The sequence below is a fragment of the Taurulus bubalis genome, assembly GCF_910589615.1.
Source record: "Taurulus bubalis genome assembly, chromosome: 9".
In the NCBI taxonomy this organism is placed as follows: domain Eukaryota; kingdom Metazoa; phylum Chordata; class Actinopteri; order Perciformes; family Cottidae; genus Taurulus; species Taurulus bubalis.
In genome coordinates this window covers 24,983,653-25,003,814 of record NC_136597.1, presented here as the reverse complement: position 1 = coordinate 25,003,814, position 20,162 = coordinate 24,983,653, and the positions used below count along the sequence as shown (strand labels likewise).

Below are 20,162 nucleotides of genomic sequence, written 5' to 3'. Positions count from 1 at the left end.
AAGAAGAAGAAGAAGAAGAAAAAGAAGAAGAAGAAGAAGAAAGAAGGAAGAAGAAGAAGAGGAAGAAAGAAGAAGAAGAAGAAGAAGAAAAAGAAGAAGAAGAAGAAAGAAGGAAGAAGAAGAAGAGGAAGAAAGAAGAAGAAGAAGAAAGAAGAAGAAAGAAGAAGAAGGAAGAAGAAGAAAGAAGAAGAAGAAGAAGAAGAAGAAAAAGAAGAAGAAGAAGGAAGAAGAAGAAAGAAGAAGAAGAAGAAGAAGAAGAAAAAGAAGAAGAAGAAGGAAGAAGAAGAAAGAAGAAGAAGAAGAAGAAGAAGAAGGAAGAAGAAGAAGAAAGAAGAAGAAGAAGAAGAAGAAAAAGAAGAAGAAGAAGGAAGAAGAAGAAGAAGAAGAAGAAGAAGAAGAAGAAGGAAGAAGAAAGAAGAAGAAGAAAAAGAAGAAGAAGGAAGAAGAAAGAAGAAGAAGAAAAAGAAGAAGAAGAAGAGGAAGAAAGAAGAAGAAGGAAGAAGAAGAAGAAGGAAGAAGAAAGAAGAAGAAGGAAGAAGAAGAAGAAAGAAGGAAGAAGAAGAAGAAGAAGAAGAAGAAAGAAGGAAGAAGAAGAAGGAAGAAGGAAGAAGAAGAAGGAAGAAGAAGAAGAAGAAAGAAGAAGAAGAAAGAAGGAAGAAGAAGAAGAAGAAGAAGAAGAAGAAGAAAGAAGGAAGAAGAAGAAGAAAAAGAAGAAGAAAAAGAAGGAAGAAGAAGAAAGAAGAAGAAGAAGAAAGAAGAAGAAGGAAGAAAGAAGAAGGAAGAAAGAAGAAGAAGAAGAAGAAGAAGAAGAAGAAGAAGAAGAAGAAGAAGAAGAAGAAGAAGAAGAAGAAAGAAGAAGAAGAAGAAGAAGAAGAAGAAGAAGAAGAAGAAGAAGGAAGAAAGAAGAAGAAGAAGAAGAAGAAGAAGAAGAAGAAAGAAGAAAAAAGAAGAAAGAAGAAGAAGAAGAAGGAAGAAGAAAGAAGAAGAAGAAGAAGAAAGAAGAAGAAGAAGAAGAAGAAGGAAGAAGAAAGAAGAAGAAGAAGAAGAAGAATCAGAAGAAGAAGAATCAGCGTACGCTTCGTTTTTATACGCCGATACGCTGATGATGCCTCACGTTACCTGGCAAAGAGCGAAGGGGAACTCCAGCAGGCTGTTGCTGCTCAGGTCCAGGCGGAGGAGATGCCCCAGCTGCTGCTGGACGCAGCCGTCGTCCAGCAGGCAGGACGGAGAGTCCAGCTCGTTACCCGACAGGTCCAGCAGGAGGATCCGCTCTCGCTCTCTGGACGGGGCGGCGGCGCTCTCGCCGGACCCGAACCCTGGGGAGGAGACGGAAACCGTTAGCTAAAGACATCGTTTCCGATAAACCTTTTAAAGAAAGCAAAAATGATCTCTTTTGTCTGTTAGTTGGGTGAAAAAGCATCCTGTCAAACTGGAGGTAGAAAGCTGTGAATTTATATTCAAGTGTTTTTGTTTTTTCTTCAATCAAGAGTTGTTTCATCTTGTGAGAGGACATTTTCAATTTTTTTTAGCTTATCTTCTAATCGTGAAGACCAAGCACACGTTTAAATAAACGCCTCTATGAGACGGCTGCTTTGATTGGCTCGTGGGGAACAAGAGAACGCCAACTTGTCCTCCTCCACGTTCTGGAAGTTTTTAAATCGACATCGTTCGTACTGAAAAAAGCACAAAGAAATGAGAGCGGACAACAGTAAAGGACATGAGCTTCATTCACATGTTCGTCAGTAGTAATCATGTGTCGGCTTCATGAGGACGTTTGTGACATATTTTGGATATGCGGGACAATTTCTGCATCGCCACCTCTGCAAAAAAGGCCGTAACCGAGAGTTGTCTCCAGTATCGCAGCTCCTCTCTTTCACTTAACAAAAATATATATAAAATACGTTTTAAGTTCCCAACATCCCGTTATTAGCATCCATGGATGTTGAATTGCTAGAGGCGAGCTCGCTTTGTTATAGCTAATTAATTTTGTTAATGTTAAGTGGTTTAGATTTCTTAGTTTTTTTCTACTTGTCTCATCAAAGCCACTAATAACAGTTAAACGATTTATGAATTTGACAAAAAGTGAGTTAAATCGTACATTCATTTACAGATAAACTGTATGTTCTTAAATATATTTGAAACAGACCCATTTGACAATGAAGCCATCGACATGTGGAGGTCATCGCTCCTGCAGCTTCGACAGAATGAGAATGAAGTTGAACTGAAACCTTTTTGACTGGAGCCGGTCCGTCCACCTCTCCTCTGGACCTGCTCACTGTGTTCAGCCTCAGTTTGACCATTCTGGAAAGAGAAAAACAACAACAACAACAACAACAACAACAACAGTGAGGGGAGAGAAGTGCATCTGATCTACTACTAAAGAGTCTTAAGAGATTTTTTAGTCGGCTGAAGTTTTCACTCGGGGATGTTTATTGAATTACTTTGAAGAAACTTTTGAGTTTGAAAAACAAATATAAATGACACTTAATAATCACCGCTTTGACTCTGAATACATTAATTACTATGTTATAATTAAAATTGCATTTAGCCTAAAGACGTCCCCATTCATTTATAAGAAGCTATTGGTGATATGGTAAAAACACTACAATACCAATATAGCCTCTTAAATTGTTTGACCCCTTCCTGTTGGAGTCATCGTCGCCTTTTCTGTGGCGAGACTTTCTTCATATTTTAACCATTTATTTTAAATTTATTTTAAGTGACAAAATAACAAATATCTGTATTTTTCCACATTACTTGGCTTCAGCATGTCACTTAATTCTGCTGCCGACCTCAAATAAAAAATAAAAACTTAACTTTCCTTCATGGATATCAGTCAGCAAGACAACATATACATATATATATATAAAAACTTATTTTTTTTTAAGGACGCATACCCTTGGTATTATCGGGTAAACATGCTGTATTACAATTCTCACGATCGTTTATGCCCAGGTAGCGTTTATCACGATTACCTGAAGGTAGCAGTCAGCTGTTTCTTACGTTAAAAAATAAAAATAAAGAGAAAGTCACGATGGAGAATATGAAAATGATCTTGCATGAGATCCAATGTTCTGACGACGCGACACACGACGTGGATGAAGGTTTTCTTCTAACCTCTGCGCTGGCATGTCTGCGGCGCCCCGGCCTCCTCTTGAAGGACCCCACCGTCAGCTCCTCCGTCGATGTGTGGAGCGGCTTTGGAGACAGAACGGCCGACAGCGAGTCACTTCCTGCGAAGAGGAGAAGCATCATCATCATCATCATCGGACATTACAGTCACTGCCACAGTACGTTATGTTCTTTCTCTCACTTTGAGGTGCATGTGATCTAATTTTCAAAGGGTTGAGATTATCATTTGTAATATTAAAAATAAATGTTTATTCTTCAATTATTCTTTATGTTATGTTTTTTTTCCAGTTTTTCTCCTCATTTTGTCCAACAGGAAGTTGCCTCTGCAACACGAGGAACTTTGATTGCATTTTTTTTATTTTTTATTAAACCAATCACACTGAAATAAAAACATTTTCCTTGTAGCCTGGGAAAAAGAAGAAGATGCATATGAGGACGAATCCATTTCCAGACGGGGAAAACAGCAAACTTTACCGTCTCTATGTCATATATTTAAAAGATCAACTAAAAAGTATGTATTAATAAAACATGCACAACAATGTCTACTTATACAACTACAGAGATGTGGAACATTTCACTTTTAAAGTAAGTCGTCACAACGAATTAACGTCTCGATAGAATTACATCATTTATCAGATGATCGGATTCAGACGTTTAAAATCTAATAAAGTTCCACTTCAAAAAGACATTTACTGCCTGTGTTGGAACTCCGCAATCTCAGTCATTTATATGAAGAAAAAATATATATGTGGCGGGTATTGTGCGACGTCTGTGCCCTTTACCGTCACTCTCCATGTCGTCTCTGAAGAACAGACTGTCGTCCACGGAGGCGAAGCTGAAGCTGGAGTCGTCGCTCTCGTCGGAGATGTAGCCGGAGGTCAGACAGGGGTCGGCCAGAGACCTCGGAGGACCGCCGGCGCTCCTGGACCTCTGGAACGACTGAACGTACCTCGCCAAGTTCACACCTTTACCTTAAAGACAGAGCGCAGGGCACGGAAATGAAGGCGAGGCCACAACTCAACGGTCTAAAAAAAAACACCAGAGGAAAAAGCGTGAAAATCCTCACTGTTGTTGGAACGGCGGCTGAACGAGCGGCCGCGTTCCGCCAGCAGGGGGCGGAGCCAGGCGGCGTCCAGGCGGCCCAGCCTGAAGCCCCCGAGGCAGAGCGCGCTGTGGTTGAGGTCCAGGCCCAGGCGGCCCAGCAGCTGGACGACCGCCGGCCCGTCGCCGCGCTTCACGCTCACCGCCAGAGCGCGGCGCAGGTGCTGCTCCAGGGCGCCTCGGCTCAGCAGGAGCTCCACCAGCTCCAGGGGTCCGCCGCGCTCACACACCTGCAGGGGACGGGGGTTGAGATCGGCCTCATGGGTATTCTTATTGTTAATTCATCTATTAGTCTCTGATCTGGTCACATTCCTGGTTTTGTGCATCTGAATCCAGGGTTCATACACATTCTCACCAGTGGATTTCATGACTTTAAACCAAATTTCCTTGACCAAACATTTAGTGAAATCTGGGTGTAAATGAGGGTGAATGAGACAATAGTTTGATTAAAAGAATAAACATTTATATAGATGCCTGCTTATATTTTGAATGTCTTTCTTTTAACTTTTTGAAAAACCTCCTATTTTTAGGCCTCTGCTCGAAAATGTCATACCCAAACTAAAAAAAGGTGTATCTCTGCAACCACTAGGGCTATTTGAATAATGTTGGTGTTATGATAAAAGAGTATAATGTGTGTTGTGTGTTCAGATGTGTAAATATCAGTCTATATGTTACTGGTTATGAGTAAATGAAGAAGTGAATTATACAGTTTTTATAGCAATATCTGCCTCCACAGTTTTCAACGGGTTTTAAAAGCATATTAATTATTTCAAACTCAGCGTAAATGAACGACATGAACACATGAATATAACATATTTACATGACTTTTCCAAAACCTTTGGGGGATTTTATTTTTTTCAAGGACTTTTCCAGGCCTGGAAATAACCATTTTAAAATTCCAGGACTTTTCCAGGTTTTTCCATGACCGTAAGAACCCTGTGGGATTTTTTTAATTTATTTTATATTATGCTAAAAAGGACACGCACAAAAAATAACTTCCCTCAACTAATCCCACATGAGCCAATCTGATGCATTTGTGTGTTTTTCCTGTTTGGTGACCTCTGACCTGGTAGATGAGCGACTCCGTCTGGGTTTTCCCATTGATGTCGGCTCCCAGCTCGATCAGACACTCGGCCAGCGCGGCGTCTCCGTCCTCGCACGCCTTCTCCAGCATGCCGTAGTGCAGCTGGGAGTCGCACCACATCTTAGACAGAGCCAGGCACGCCGACCGACGCAGCTGCAGGCAGAGGAGGGAGAGGAGGGGGTTAAACGGACTCCCACACCAACCAGTCCATCCCATTAGTGGTTACAGCTTCCAGCCGTATTCGAGCTCGTCTGGTATGTCGTCTGGACTTCTGGTCGCTACGTCCCTGTGAGTAGGATGGCAGAGAAAACGCCGCCTTGGTTCTTTAAAAAAAATAGCAATTAACAGTTAACTTCTGTATTTTTTTTACCTGGATCCTATTTTCTCCTTAAAACCAGAGAGATTGTCTTTTGACTCGAGATGAGCGAAGCGTTTAGAGGCTGACTTTTGAGTCCTCAATGTAAACCCGATAAAAATGCTTGTTTTTTGCGGCACTAACAGTTGCTAGAAGTGTCTGACAACATTATGGAAAGGACCCTACCGAGAAATAACGCGTTTTTCTTTACCTTTCGCTCGACAAACGGGCGGAACGATGGAGTTTGTTTGAGCAAAGAAAAAGGTTCACTTCGTGTTCCCGAAAAGATTTTCAACGTCACGTCACATTGTTGTCCCGGTTAGTCACTCAGACGCAAAAAAACCCCAACTAACCCTGACGTTAGCATTAGCATTAGCATCAACACTAACCCTACTATCTGTAAATTCGTTTTTCGAGCCTATTTTTTGTGGTTTTGTTGTTTTCCAACCGTCCAACTCACAGCACAGTTGTTCTGGTCCGGCGTTTCCTCTCTGAGGTGTCGGAAGATCTGCCTGTCGAAGTCTTCCCTCTGCAGCTCAGCGGCTGCTCCTGAACAGACGTCCAGCATCCTCAAAGCCACCTGGAAACACTGCAGGGACCGGAACGACCAGAGGGAAGCCAGATCAATATGAGTGAACAGTACATTCAGTATAAAGCATGCAACACTCTCTATCCGTCAAGGAGAACTCAGCTAACGGCTATATTTGAACATTACTATATTTTAACATTACTATATTTGAACAGGTCACCTTCAGGAGCATCTCGGGGTCGTCTCCGTACTCGATGAGGGAGGCGACCACAACGGAGGCCAGAACCGGGACGATCATCCTCGACAGCTTCTTCTTGGACACGAGGTAGGTGAGCAGGGTGAAGCCCCAGTAGTGGATCTCTGGAGGATTTTACATATTCAGATGAGGGATCGTGTGCAATTCCGCAAAATATCACTTAAGAGCAGTGGAGGAAGAAAGTGGGGCGTCACAGAAAAAGTTTGAGAACCACTGGTTTAGTTCAAAATTCAGGCCATTTTGTTGGGGCAAGAATATTCTAACAAAATAGCCCATGCTGAATTTTTATTGGAAACACTTTTTGTGACTCCTCCATCCGTGCCTTTTCAAATAATAGAAAAAAGAAAATTGAAATCTCTTTCAAGTAAACCAGATGGCTCCATCAGACAAAAATTAATAACACGTGCAATCACTTTGTTAGAAAAATGCTAATAAAGTTTTAATTACTAATATTTAGGAAAAATAACCTGTTTTGCACTAAATATAACATTCAACTTGTGTCAAACAAAATGAGTGCATATATGTGTGAGGATGGGTCAAATGCAGAGTATAATTTCCCCATAAAGGATTATAAAAAAATAAAAGAAAAAAAAAGTAATACCTCCGCGCCCCACTAGAGGGTCGCGCCCCACAGTTTGAGAACCACTGCTTTCGAGGCATCACTACGCCGTCCTGTTTGGCGGATTTTCTTCTCATCGTCACCAATTCAACACTCAAAACTTTCAACAAAAATCGAACTTGACAGTTGTTTACTGTACCTCGTTCCCGTGGGAACATCTGTAGCGTGTGCAGCACCGTGTCTATCGCCCCCTGCTGGCAGAGCAGGTCCACTGCGCCGGAGCAGTCGGCCAGAGCCGACAGCACCTTCAGGCCGTACTTCTGGATGACGGAGCTGCTGATGAACTGCACACAGACACAGACAGTCAGTCCAGTGCTGCTTCAACATACGTGTACTGTGTATTATGTGTTATTGGCATGTGATGCCTTTTCTTATCTGACCGCCCTGCCTGAAGACGGAGGGAAACCAAACAACCTCGTGGGAGCTACTATTCATTCAGTAGGTCAAGTGGCAAATTCTTTTTGGAAAATGTAATTACAGTTACGACGTTCTGGTTGCAAGAAAAGCTTCCGTGTAATTTCTACAAGAATGGACGAACTGTTGATGTATCTCTGTAATGAATGATAACTACTGGCAGAGTATTTGTACAGAATCCCATTAGGGTGGTTTATAAGCTCTATTTAAGCTTTCTTTTGTGATATCTGGGGCATTTTATTTAATCATATTAGGCCAAATAAAAAGCATGCAAGGTCAAATTAGATTCATCACAAAAGATTGACACTTGAGACGACCTGGAAGCCTCAAATGCAACATTTTGGGGAGTTTCAAGAATACTATTGTCACTAAAATGCTTTTTAAAAAAAGGTGAATTAATGTATTGCAAAATCCATAACTCCAATTGCAAAACATTTCCTCACAAACATGAGTCGTGTTTGTTTAATGACACCGCCGGACAGACAGTTGCGCAAAGAAAAGCTCGTCTTCGATTCTGTTGCAGCGTTGTGTAGTTGTGCAATTTTCCATATTGCAAAGCATGTTTAGCGTATTTGTCTTTGCTGCATATAGAGTCTGTGAAGAGCTTCAGCATAACACTGAGGCACAGCTGGAGGCGACCTCCATGATTGACACTCTGTATTTTGCACCATGACCTCATGGTTTACATCCATGTCTGTGTAAAAAGCATCTTTTTAGCATTGTTATCCTATTAGACATCAAAATGTCCTAATTACCACATGAATTCCTGAGTTAGGGCCAAAAATGTGTTTTGTAAACTTCACCTCCAGGCGTTTCTTAGATATCACGGGAATGGGGACGGGAAAACCCCAAAGAACCATAATGCTGGACAGACTGTGAGGAAGTGAAGCGCATTAAGAGACATCTCGTACCCGGTTGAGAACCTCCAGGTACAGGGTGTGAGCTCCTTCCACCACACACTGGTTCTTCAGGACCTTCAGCGACACGTCGGCCATGTCGGCCATGTCGGGGTCCGCCACCGAGACGCCGTGCTCCCTCAAGCTCCTGTCTGGGAATTCAAACACACGGACATGCACACACAGCCGTTATCTATCATATAATCTAATTAGGAGTGCAGCGCTGGGAGCAGAGGAAGAGGACACTATGACCTCGTTAAGAGAATTGGAAATAAAACAAGCCGCTCCACTGAACCGGGTTCATTTCATTTTTCGTTCACACAATATTAGAAGTGGAAACTTGTGTTCTTGACATCCGAGCAATGTAGCCCAGAACATCTCGATTGCAATTTAACGGCCATTATTACAGCTGTATTCATATATTTTATGGGGCTGCAGATTTCCACAACAGATGGAAAGACTAGAACTAGAAAGTAGCATTTCCTGACTGTAATTCTATATTATTAAGAAGCAGCATTCTGCATTAATTTGGACTTTTGCTTCTGTACACCTGGTGAAGCCATGTGTTTTTCTCAGAGACAAATATCTGTTTTATCTGCTGCATGTTCCACTTTCTTCTTCTCTGCGTTTTTTGCAAAAGAGGTGAACTTCAGCATCAGCAGGAATACAACAGTTAACACTCTAAATAACCAGCGAATGAAAAAAGATCCAACATTTGATCTGCAGGTCACGAAAGAGCATGCATACGTCCCAGGCGAAAAATAAGTATACCGGTACTTTTGTATATTTAAAGTATACTTACATTTTCAATAGTATATTTCAAATATACTGTCAAAGAAGTGTACTTTTTGCAAATATATAAAAAGTATACAAAAGTCACACTTACACCTGTTTTTTCAATTACACTTTTAACACACTTTGTACTGTAGTATACTTTCAAAAAATATATTACAAAAATATATACTTTAAGTGGAAGTTCTTTGCAATTACTCAAATGTACTTCTTTGAACTTTAATTTCAAATATATTTTTTGTATATTTAAAAATGCATGCTCTAAATTAGTATTGCAAAACAAATATTTAAAGCACACTTGATAAATACAGATTTTTTACAATTGTTTTAATATTTTAAGTAATATTTGAGAAGTGTACTTCCTGAAAATATATAAAAAGTATAAAAATAGTCACCCAAAAAATTAAACTTTTAACACACTTTATATTATAAATATACCACTTTCTTTTTATATTTTAAGTAATATCTGAGTGCAACTAGTCCAGGTAAGTTTACCTGGGCTGAGGAAGACCAGGCTGGCCCGCAGAGCCTCCAGCTGAACCTCCGGCTGGAAGTTGTGGACCTTCATGGTGCCGAGGATCTGACTCATGGCCATGTTCAGCTCATCCAGACTGGCTGTCCTGCAGACACGCAGACAAGATTTCACTCCACAACGAAGCACGAACATCATTGTTTTTGAAGCATTTTAAGAAAAATGTTCTTTTCTTTCTCACGCAGACTTTCCTTTTTCTACACCGACGTGATTTTCTAACCACAGAACGGAAACAGATGTGTTTTGTGCCCACCTTCCCTGAAAGAGCAGGTTGAGCAGTTTACAGGCGTTGATGGAAACTTCCGGCGAGGTCGGGTGTCTCTTCATCATCTCCACCAGGTTGACGTGGAGGCCGCTGGACAGCAGCAGAGAGCGCATCTCCCCTGCAAACAAAACTGTTGAACATGAAGTCACAGTGACCTTGACCTTTGACCTTAAAGAATACAACTAAAAAGTGTAATAAAAACGATGTGAATTGGAACGCAGCTCGACGGCGAGCCTGAACCAAAACAGTAAAGTTGAGGGTTCGGACAGCGAAACAACGTTTGAAGCTCCGTTGCGTTAGAAAGAGCGATCCCTTCAGTGTGTACCGTCGAAGGCTCACCGTTGTGTGAGAGGAGCGTGGCGATGGCGCTGGTGGCGGCTTGAAACACACTGGGAGAGGAGGAGTGGAGCAGCATGGCCACCATCAGCTGTCTGTGGACAGGAGTCCTGCAAAAAACATCCCAACAAAATGTCATTACAGTCTCGCGTCACACACTTTTGTTTCTTAAATATCTCTCATGAGATTTCCTCCTAATAGAGATCATGAGCTCTCCGGGCTCATGCTCTTTCAAAAACTGGCATAAGTGCTACTATGGAAGCTCGATTCCGCCCACAAAAAATATATAAAAAAAACATAATTATGAGATAATAAAGTCGAAATCATGAGTAAGTGTTCATGCGCTTCAGTGACGTTGGCTTTTCTCCTTCCTGTTATCTGCGCTGTCTTCACAGGTCTCTTCATCCCCTCGCCGGTCTAACCATGCAAACGATATGCAAGCGTCACTGTTGACGTTTTAGCTCAACAAATAATAGCATTGCTATTAATGTAGCTGTGGCGGAAACGGGCTTCCATAGATTCCAGAGTTACCGCCACACCTCTGTAGAAGATGCACATATTTTATTCCCCGTACCTCTCGTCCTGCTCCTCCTCCGAGCGGTTCACTGCAGCTCCGTGCAGCAGCAGGTTGTGAATGGCCCAGCTTGCAGCTTCCTGAAGGGATTTCACACAAGAATCAGAATCATCGCACCGGAAATACCATGTGCAGCTCGGAAAAGAGGGCCGGAAGAACTCGAGGCCGACCTGAACGTCGGGCTCGGCCGCGTGGATCTCCAGCGCCGTGCAGCAGTCCTCCATCCAGGCCAGGCCCATGTCCTCCACCTCCTCCCGGCCCCTGTTCTCCTCCTCCTCGCCCTCCTCCAGACCCTGATCGGCCACCGCTTTGTTGTGCACGATGGTCGCAGCTGGCGAGAGAGACGGCGACAGCGTGGCGTAATTACTGTGCAAGACCTAAACCGGGCCAGTGACTGGAGACCGCTTCATTTAAAACAAGCAAACAACTTCTTCTCCTCAACACGACTGAACTGTTCTACATTCTACTGGCTTCAGTGACTCGTCTGTTTAACTGGGTTGAATCTACAGGATACAAGTCAAATGTTTTGGGTTAGAGACTTTGGATAAAAGACACGCTGCTTATTATGAGTCAATGAGCTTCTGAGGCAAGAAAAAACGAGTCTGATGGACGAAAAACTCAGCAAAATAATAAAAAACAGCCTCCTGCATGACTAATCCGCCAGACAGCTATTGAAGTCCATATTCTGCACGCCGGAAAAGCCGGTTGCACATGACCGGCGGCGTGAGGAAAACCAATCAGCCGACAGTGATTCACGTAATTCCACGTAATTCACGCGTCCACGTCGAAGGCAAAAGCCTTGTTGCATTGGTCTGTGGCCTCCGCCGCTAATCCATAAACGATGTCTATACATGCGTGTGGGAGGCGAGTGTGCTTCCTCACTGAGGTCAGCCAGACAGGAGAGGGCGGCGGCCTGCAGCGCGGCGTTGTCCGGGAACGTCCGGCAGGCTCTCACCGCGACCCTCTGGACGCCGTTCAGCACCAGGATGTTGTAGTAGCTCTCTGCGAGAAGACACACAGGGAACAATGCTATTATATATTCCATCCTAAACACATTGCTCTGTCGGGACGGATCAATCCGAACGCCGCCGCGTTGAAGGGCGAGGAGTCACTGATTTGGCAAACAGTGTTATCTGTTATCGGACTGTCAACACGCGAGGAGAGACTCCAAAGTTATTCATCGACAGAGTTAAGTGTGGACTGCAATACGTTTTACATTTGGAGTAAGATAAAACCAAAACGTATTTCATCCCCTAAAGCAGTGTTTTTCAACCTTTTTTGAGCCGTGGCACCAACAACCAAAAAAGTTACAATATGTCACATTGTAGCATCATAAATGCATATATGGTAGGTAATTATTGTGCTACCTACTGGCATGGAAGAGTATTTCATTACTAGGCCAGCCACTATATTGCAGGCTCAGACCATCAACAATGGAAATTATTTGCGGCAACTAAATTATATTTTTTTGGGACCGATTAAGTGAAATTGGACATTTTCCCACGGCACACTGGTTGAAAAATCACTGACCTAAAGAATCAGTATTCAGCTAATTGTGTATGTTCTACTTTATAGTAGTGAAATAAGAAGCGGTCATATAATATATACAATGGCCACAATAATAAACTATACAGCTTCTTCCCTGCCACAGTCAGACTGATGGCAAAACAAAACTGTGAATAGGAACACCACTCAGGACAAACCCATTTATTTATTTATCAGTGTAATACAAATGAAAAAACTGTATCTAATCTAGTAACCACGTACATACGACCACCTTTGCACACACACACACACACACATATATATACACACACACACACACACACATACATATATATATACACACATATATATTATATATATATCGCAGTATGTACAGTGTTCATATTTCCTACAGTGTTTTTCATATTTTCATATCTTGTATAGTGTTATCATATTTTAGATTTTTTCTCTTTCCTGTATAGTGTGTTTTTTTCTTATTTTTATTTCTTCCAAAACTGTTGACTCGGAGAGCCCTGCGGAAAAAATTCCAATGAGTCTGGACTGTTGGTCTAGGCACAAATGGCCAAATAAAAATCTTGAACCTTAAACCTTGAAGTTTTATTGGAAAAAGGGTTTTATCGTAACGGAAACATTGTCGGAAGCTAAAAGGAACGCGTATTTCTTTGTGTGTATCCGTTGAATCTACTGAACTCGGACATATGTGGTGACAAAAAGTCTCAATCCATCCACAGATGAAACAAACTGCTAAAGTATCTGACCTGAGGTGAACCTCCTGAACAGGCAGCAGGCCGCCTCCTGCAGCTCCTCCGCCTCGGGGAAGGCGTCCGTGGCGGCGATGATGACGCTGTAGCAGCGGGCGCCGCCCGACATCAACATCTCCACGTTACTGACTGGAAGAGAGAAGAAGAAACAGCTGCACTGTCATCACCAGTATCTGAGAAAAACACAGGAGTAAAGTGGGAAAAATGGTGCATGACTAAAACTCTTGTCATGCTCCACTTTTCATGCAGAAATCATCTTTATAATTTCTGTGTAGAGCAAAGTCTAAAATAAACAATAAACAATATACAAAACATACTATATAATACAAACTATTTAATGTTTAACAGATCCGCCCCCTTTGAGCTCAAAACATGCTTTCACTCGCTGGCATTGATTTTGGTGTTGTTTATTTCTACCTCTGATCTGTGTGCATTGTTTTTTTATTATTATTTTTCCTTTATTCTATTCATGTAGTTCATGCTCCCTGCTCTGAGCGGGTTATTTTAAAATGTGCTTTATCAGTAAATACATTTGGCTTTACTTAACTTGAAGGTTTCACAATTTTAGAAAGCTGTTGTTATGGAGAAAAGAAATAGTAAATAGAAATGGACTGCTCTATTATTAAAAGAAAAGCTCAAGCGCTCCAGTGTTTCATGTCAACAGAACAGAGGAAAGTCTGCCAGAAAAAAACTAAATGTTACCCACAAATCTTTCTTAACCTTTTAACTTGGGCCAACTGAGATGAAAATGAGTTTGCAGTGTGGGACGAAAAAATATGTTTTCTGCTTTCAAATGATGTATTTGAATAGCAGAAACATAGTCAGTCACAAAAGCAGTTGCTGTGTTCCTCCATAAGAAGATTTGACTATTTTCAACAAACACCACTTGTTTGAGGTATAATCTAATTAACATCAAGGCTGTTTTTGAGTTTTTTTAAGCGTTACCGTGAAGTCTTGGTCTTGTGGCGAGTTTAGAAATAGACCGTGTGAATTGTGAATGTTTTTGTGTTCTTCCTTCGTGATCAATATGTCCGAACTAAAGAGAAACTGAATCTGTCCATCCTCCTCCCCCAGACTGAGGTTCAAACCAGCCTTTCACTCTTTACTCCCGTATATCAGTTTGAAGGGTGCTCACATAGGAGCCCTCTTTTACTGTATGGACCAATAAAGCTACTGCTTCATCATTGATGATCGTCATTGTCGGTCTTACCGGGACGAGCCAGCGGCAGCATCACCTTCATGGCCTGCAGGAGCAGCTCGGGGTTGTCCGGGAACCTGTGCAGAGCCGCCAGAACCACGAGGTGATCCTCGTTCTCCACAAACTCCACCAGGTGGTCGTCGCTCACTGGAAAGACGGAGAAAAAACACGAGAAAAGATATTCATCTCCTGTAAAAGCAAAGCAAGCGTATACACATATGTTGAAGGAGTCGAGTGTAGGATGTAGTGACATCTAGTGGAGAGGTTGTAGATTGCAAGCGTGTCAGTGAACTACGGTGGCCTTCAGGTAACAAAAACACGTGAAACAACATCTCCAAAGTCAGTGTGTAGTTTGTCCCTTCTGGGCTACCGTAGCAACATTAAACCCTGTGAAAAGGACCCGCTCCCTACGGAGATATAAACGGCTCATCCTGCGCTAACGTAAACACGACGAGTGCTAGTTTCAGGTGATTACACACTCATGAAAACATAATTTGTATATGAATGAATTTTGTATTCAATTTCTGCCAATTAAATCAGCTTAAATCTTAGGACCCATTATGCTTCTCCGCTTTTTCTAGCTAGCTTTACGTAACATTTCATTTAGCTGACGTTTTTATCCAAAGCGAATTACAATAAGTCCATTCAACCATGAGTACAAACTCAGAACAACAAGAATCAAGAAAGTACAATTTCTTCAAGAAAGCCAAAGTGACATTTAAGTGCTACTAAAGTGCTAGCTAGCTAAAAATCCCCACTTTGACATACAGAGTACAAAGCACAAACATTAGCGAGCTAACATGTTAAATGTAAGCATTTATCTGGCATGTTTCCATGCACATGTTAGCATTAATATGGATGCAGGCGTTAGCTCTCTCAAAGCCATTGAGAGGCCTGTTATTAAGGTAATCGATTGACCCGCCCCACTCTGCCTCTGATTGGCTGCTACTCCTCGCCTTCTTCTTAGAATTTAAGTTCATTGCAATTGAAAACAAACCGTCAGGAAGGTTGTCAAATAAAAGAATAATTTTAAGTGCACAGAAAAAATAAAGAGTTACAGGTGGCGTTTATATTTCACAGTATATTGCATACTGGGGGTTCGGTGTCTGCTCACCTCTCTCCAACAGCAGCTGCAGGGCTGCACACCCCTGCAGCTGCACCTCTTCACTGGCAGGAAACGTCTTCATCGCCTGCACCACCAGGCCAAACACATCCTCTTCCTCCTCCAGCACCAGCAGAGGAATCATGTCTACATAGTCATGAATTAAAGAAGCATGAAAAATACTTAAAAAAATAAGTCTGAAGCTTAATAGGGAACACAAATCAATTGTTTTCTGTTGAAAAGAACTAGTGAATATCTCTTAGCAGTTGCAGATATTACTTTTTTTACTTTTCGGGATTATGTGAATATTTTAAATAAAGAAAAATAGAAAATGCTCCTCAGATTTTAAAGCAGGAAGTCTTTTTGCCGACCATGCTGTCCGAGTTTATCCTCTGACCTTTACAAAGCAGTGTGTGCACATGAGTCATCGCACCTTATTAGAAATATGCATAACCAAAAAGAGATCATTTGCTCTCGGATGCAGGGATAATTACATGTCGACTGCAGTTCTTTTGACGATTAATTGAACAGTTTATGTATTTGCTGCTCTTCTTTCCTCCTAAAAGGGGCTTTGTGAATCATTTAGTTAGACAACAGTCTTCAAATATTCCGATCAAAACAGTCCAACCAGCTGGAGGGTCTCTCCAACCTTTGAGCCGTGGCCTCCCGTGTGGTCGTACCTGATCTGAGCAGCAGAGCCAGGGCCCGGAGTCCCACCATGGTGACTCTGCAGTCTGCGCCGTACTGACAGAGCACCTTCAGGATCTCCCTGGAGAACAACATGGAGACAAGGAAACGAGTGAACCAGAGGCCGGAGCAGAGAACGCATTTTACTGTCTGCAAACTGAAAGGAATGGTTCATATCCTGCATATTTTAAACTAGATTATCTAGAATATCGTGTCTTTGTGTGAGTAGATAGATGGATAAATACTTTATGAATCCTGCAAGGAGACATTTTTTCAGTACAGAAGCATTTATAGATACAAGTAAAGCAATATTAAATAGAAATAAATGCATAATATATACAAAAATAGTTCAAAGATCTAACCAAACAGGACTGAAGAGCTGAAGGAAACCACACAGCTCGGTGGAATACAAAGAACATGCGCCATTCAGCCACGCAAAGGAACCGAAAAGGCCGCTGGGAAAGAATCTGCGCGCAACAATGAACACAGAAAAATAAACAGGAACTGAAAACTGAGCATGACTTTCGTAGCATTTGAACCTGGAACATCTGAACGTTAAAAATCTATTTAACTTTAAGGAAAACGGATGTGGACCAGGTGAGGTGACTTGAAACTCATCGTGGAAAGACGCTTTCACACGTAATACGTATATCATTAAAAAAAGACAAAGCCTCACTGCTCACTTCACCAACAGGCCCAATGCTTAAATTGTGAGAAGAGCGAATATGGGCGTGAATGAACGTTCCTGATCACTTTTACTGCGTCACCTTGTATGATCTTAAACAGGTAAAGCAGCATCTCAAAGAGGTGTGTGTTCAATAACTCATTACTTTGATTCAAGCATGAAAACACACACACACACAGTTACAGTATTTATGAATGGGAGTAAACACGTGCATTCGGGCAGAGTTAACAGGATCTCGTTATTTTTCTTCTTCCTCTCACCCGTGAAACAAACAGATCGCACGCGAGCGTTTCAGATTAAAGGTTATAAATCGGCTACAATTATCACAACAATACGAACATTCATGCTCCTCTCGCATGTGGCTCAACTTTCTACTGCAGATAGATATTTATTTATGTATTTGGCGACCCTACTAAAACTTTCTGTGACCTTCCCGAGGTTGTTTTTTGGGAATGACGGTCCAAAGAAACCTTCAAATCCATGAAACTACCAACAATAAATCAACATTGTTCTTATGATTAAAGTAACAATGAATAAAAGACGTTAGGCAATCAAACGTTTGGTAAAGTGCGGCTAACGGGCTGACGTCTTCACTTACTTGTGCACTCCCAGTACCTCCCAGTCCTTGGCGGCCTCCAGAGGTCTGGTCAGCTGGTTCAGCGTGTGCGGGCAGATCTCAATGAGCCGGCAGAGCAACGACCAGCCCACCTGGAGAGAAGAAGAGCCGTCACACACACTGCTTCAGATGGAGGCGATTGAGCAAGTCAAACCATCAACATATAGAAAAAAAGACCTCAAGATGTGAGCAGGTGTGCCCCAGACCACACACAGGTATGTGAGCAGGTGTGCCCCAGACCACAATTCACAGATGTTCTTAGCAGCTCAATTTTTTTTTACAGCGTCCGACCAGATGTGTCGCACGTTTGCAGACCGCTCTAAGAAGGAGAAACAGGGTTTCCCGCTCTTTTCGAGAAATCACTTCCTGAACCTTTTCAGCGACGATCTAGCTGCTACGATGGAGCCGTGCTAACATGTTCCTCTTTGTGGAAGTCCGATTCACAAGAGACGCAGTCTGTGACTGCAATTCATCGATGACATCATCTCTTACGAGCATAGAAATGGTGACAAATGGATCATAGAATGGTGCAAAACACACTCGCAGAAGCTAGCGAGTCAATTTAACGTCATTCAACTGTTCAGGTTCCAGTTTGAGTTTTGAGAAACTTCAAATCAGATTCTGTCTTACTTGTCAAAGGCAGTCTTTTACGACCGACTAACTGACTCACAGTCTGACTTTCGGTTGCTGCTATCGGACCTCTGATAAGCTGCAGTCACGGGACACGCCATAAACATGCTGGATCAGGCGTGTGCACGTGAGCTGTGGGTGTTGCACACACACCGACACATCCGCGCGTCTTGTTTAAGAGGTGGCACACATGTCTGTTTCTATGAAAACTGATGCTTTTGATGTTTGTGAATAAAACAAAGCCGTGTTTGAAGCCACTGCTGGAAGTCAAGATGGCCGAAAGACACACCGCTGGAGCAATAAAAGGAGAAATTAAGACGTTTCTGCATATCTGAGTCACCTTCTGGACTTCTTTGCTGCCGATGTAGGATGACAGCACCAGCACGAGGGGAGCGTGGACATCTTTGTGCTCAAACAGTTCGGCCGCTGCGACACATTGAAAAAAACAAAAGAGGTGACACGTTAGCTTTGAATGCGCTCGCTTCTTCTGCAGTGATGAAAACACACTGATAAGAATATGTTAAGAGATAAAAGACATAGTGGAAAATTAAACAGATTTTGACATTGTGATAGAGGAAATATTCAAATAGCACAATATGAAAATACTCAACTCCAAGATATTCAATTTATTATCACACAAAACAAAAGAAAAACAGAAAATTTCCATTAACAAGAAGCTGAAACTGGGGAATATTTGGCTTTTTATATATACATATGTATATTAAAAGTATAAATATAAAAAATATATCTAAATAAATATATATACAAATATATACATTTAAAAAATACATATATAAATACATATAAAAAAAAGGAAAAGTACATTAAAATTAGTTAAAAAAAGTGTACTTGGCAGCAACATGGAAAGGTATGCACTATGGTAAATGATAATAATAATAATATTAAGAACCAGACGTTGCTCTGTTTTAAATTAAATGACTCAGACTACAGCAATGCACCCGTCTCCTCTACAGTGTGTGTCATATCTTTATCTGTAAGCTAGTCACTGTAAGTAAGGCCCTCATGAATATACTTTAACTCATAATATGCAAGTAAAAAGTAAAACCAACATAGTCACTCTAAAGCAGTGGAGGTAAATGTTTGAGGTACTTATGCTTCACTTTGAGTATTTCCATTTCCTGCACCTTCTTGATCCTACTCCACCACATTTAAAAAAGATAAAGTATTGTACTTTTCCTCTCCTTCACTTTACAAAGCACGTGACCAATTTATAAAATGTGCTATAAATTACACTATTCAACATCATCATAGGAAGTGGTCCAAAGGAGCTGTGGCATTAAAATAGTAATACAATATTTTTAATTGAATACTTTAAAAGTAAAAAAGTATTTCTGCACGAGGACTTTTTTGTATATTGTATCTACATTTCTTTTGAATGTACTTGTACAATAAGAACATCGTGCTCCTGTTTTATGAGCGGCAGCGTGCCGCGCGTGCAGAAATCACTGCGCGCTCCTTACCGTTGTCTGCGTGCGCGAGGAAAAGCAGATCCTGGACGATCTGGATCAGCGTGCACAGCTGGCGGTCCTCCTGCGGGATCTTCAGCCGCACCAGCAGCCTCCTCAGGCTCTCCTCCTGCTCCTCTCGGGTCACCATGCTCGGTGAAAACACACACGACCGCTTCTCGGGAGCGCGGTTCAGGTGGAGCGGCGCGCCGCCGCGTCGGAACCACCGGGGACGAGCCTCTGCGGGCCGAACTGCCGCCGCCGCGGGTCCACCGTGGCGTCGGGGGAACAAAGCCGGTGAAGTGCCGCTCGTGTCATTACAACACGTGTCTACTTTTTAGCGGAATTACATCATATTACGTTTGGGTCCAATTCGGCTGCGAGTATGTTTCAGTCACGAAACAGAGAAGCTGTCAGTTGGGCGAAGTTTCGGTCCCGGACGGTGACGTCACCGCCAGCCCTCGGCTGACTTTCCCTTACTTTATAGTTCCTCTTTGTTCTTTCTGTGGTAGTAAACAAACAAATGTGTTTAAAAAAAAAAGGCAGCGGATCATCTGCCGTGTTCCTCCTTCCTCACAGGCACATCATATGACTCATGGTCGAAGGCGGGGGACAAACTTCCCGTT

At 42.1% G+C, this 20,162-nt stretch overlaps 1 protein-coding gene across 1 annotated transcript in view; it reads right to left on the bottom strand.

Moving 5' to 3' along the window:
• The window catches only part of lrrk2 (leucine-rich repeat kinase 2), a gene marked incomplete at its 5' end in the record, with an annotated part of 37,894 nt that extends 18,207 nt beyond the window's left edge, over positions 1-19,687 (bottom strand). The window contains 23 exons of the mRNA XM_079224292.1: positions 1,120-1,316; positions 2,229-2,301; positions 3,118-3,233; positions 3,915-4,103; positions 4,199-4,463; positions 5,300-5,470; positions 6,133-6,261; positions 6,422-6,561; positions 7,216-7,360; positions 8,402-8,538; positions 9,674-9,798; positions 9,964-10,093; positions 10,315-10,421; positions 10,886-10,965; positions 11,056-11,216; positions 11,768-11,887; positions 13,150-13,281; positions 14,363-14,497; positions 15,465-15,599; positions 16,133-16,221; positions 17,423-17,532; positions 18,411-18,496; positions 19,552-19,687. Of these exons, the coding sequence (XP_079080418.1) occupies positions 1,120-1,316; positions 2,229-2,301; positions 3,118-3,233; positions 3,915-4,103; positions 4,199-4,463; positions 5,300-5,470; positions 6,133-6,261; positions 6,422-6,561; positions 7,216-7,360; positions 8,402-8,538; positions 9,674-9,798; positions 9,964-10,093; positions 10,315-10,421; positions 10,886-10,965; positions 11,056-11,216; positions 11,768-11,887; positions 13,150-13,281; positions 14,363-14,497; positions 15,465-15,599; positions 16,133-16,221; positions 17,423-17,532; positions 18,411-18,496; positions 19,552-19,687 (3,108 nt within the window). The remainder of the gene's footprint in view (positions 1-1,119; positions 1,317-2,228; positions 2,302-3,117; positions 3,234-3,914; positions 4,104-4,198; positions 4,464-5,299; positions 5,471-6,132; positions 6,262-6,421; positions 6,562-7,215; positions 7,361-8,401; positions 8,539-9,673; positions 9,799-9,963; positions 10,094-10,314; positions 10,422-10,885; positions 10,966-11,055; positions 11,217-11,767; positions 11,888-13,149; positions 13,282-14,362; positions 14,498-15,464; positions 15,600-16,132; positions 16,222-17,422; positions 17,533-18,410; positions 18,497-19,551) is intronic.
• Between the last annotated feature and the right edge of the window lie 475 nt (positions 19,688-20,162).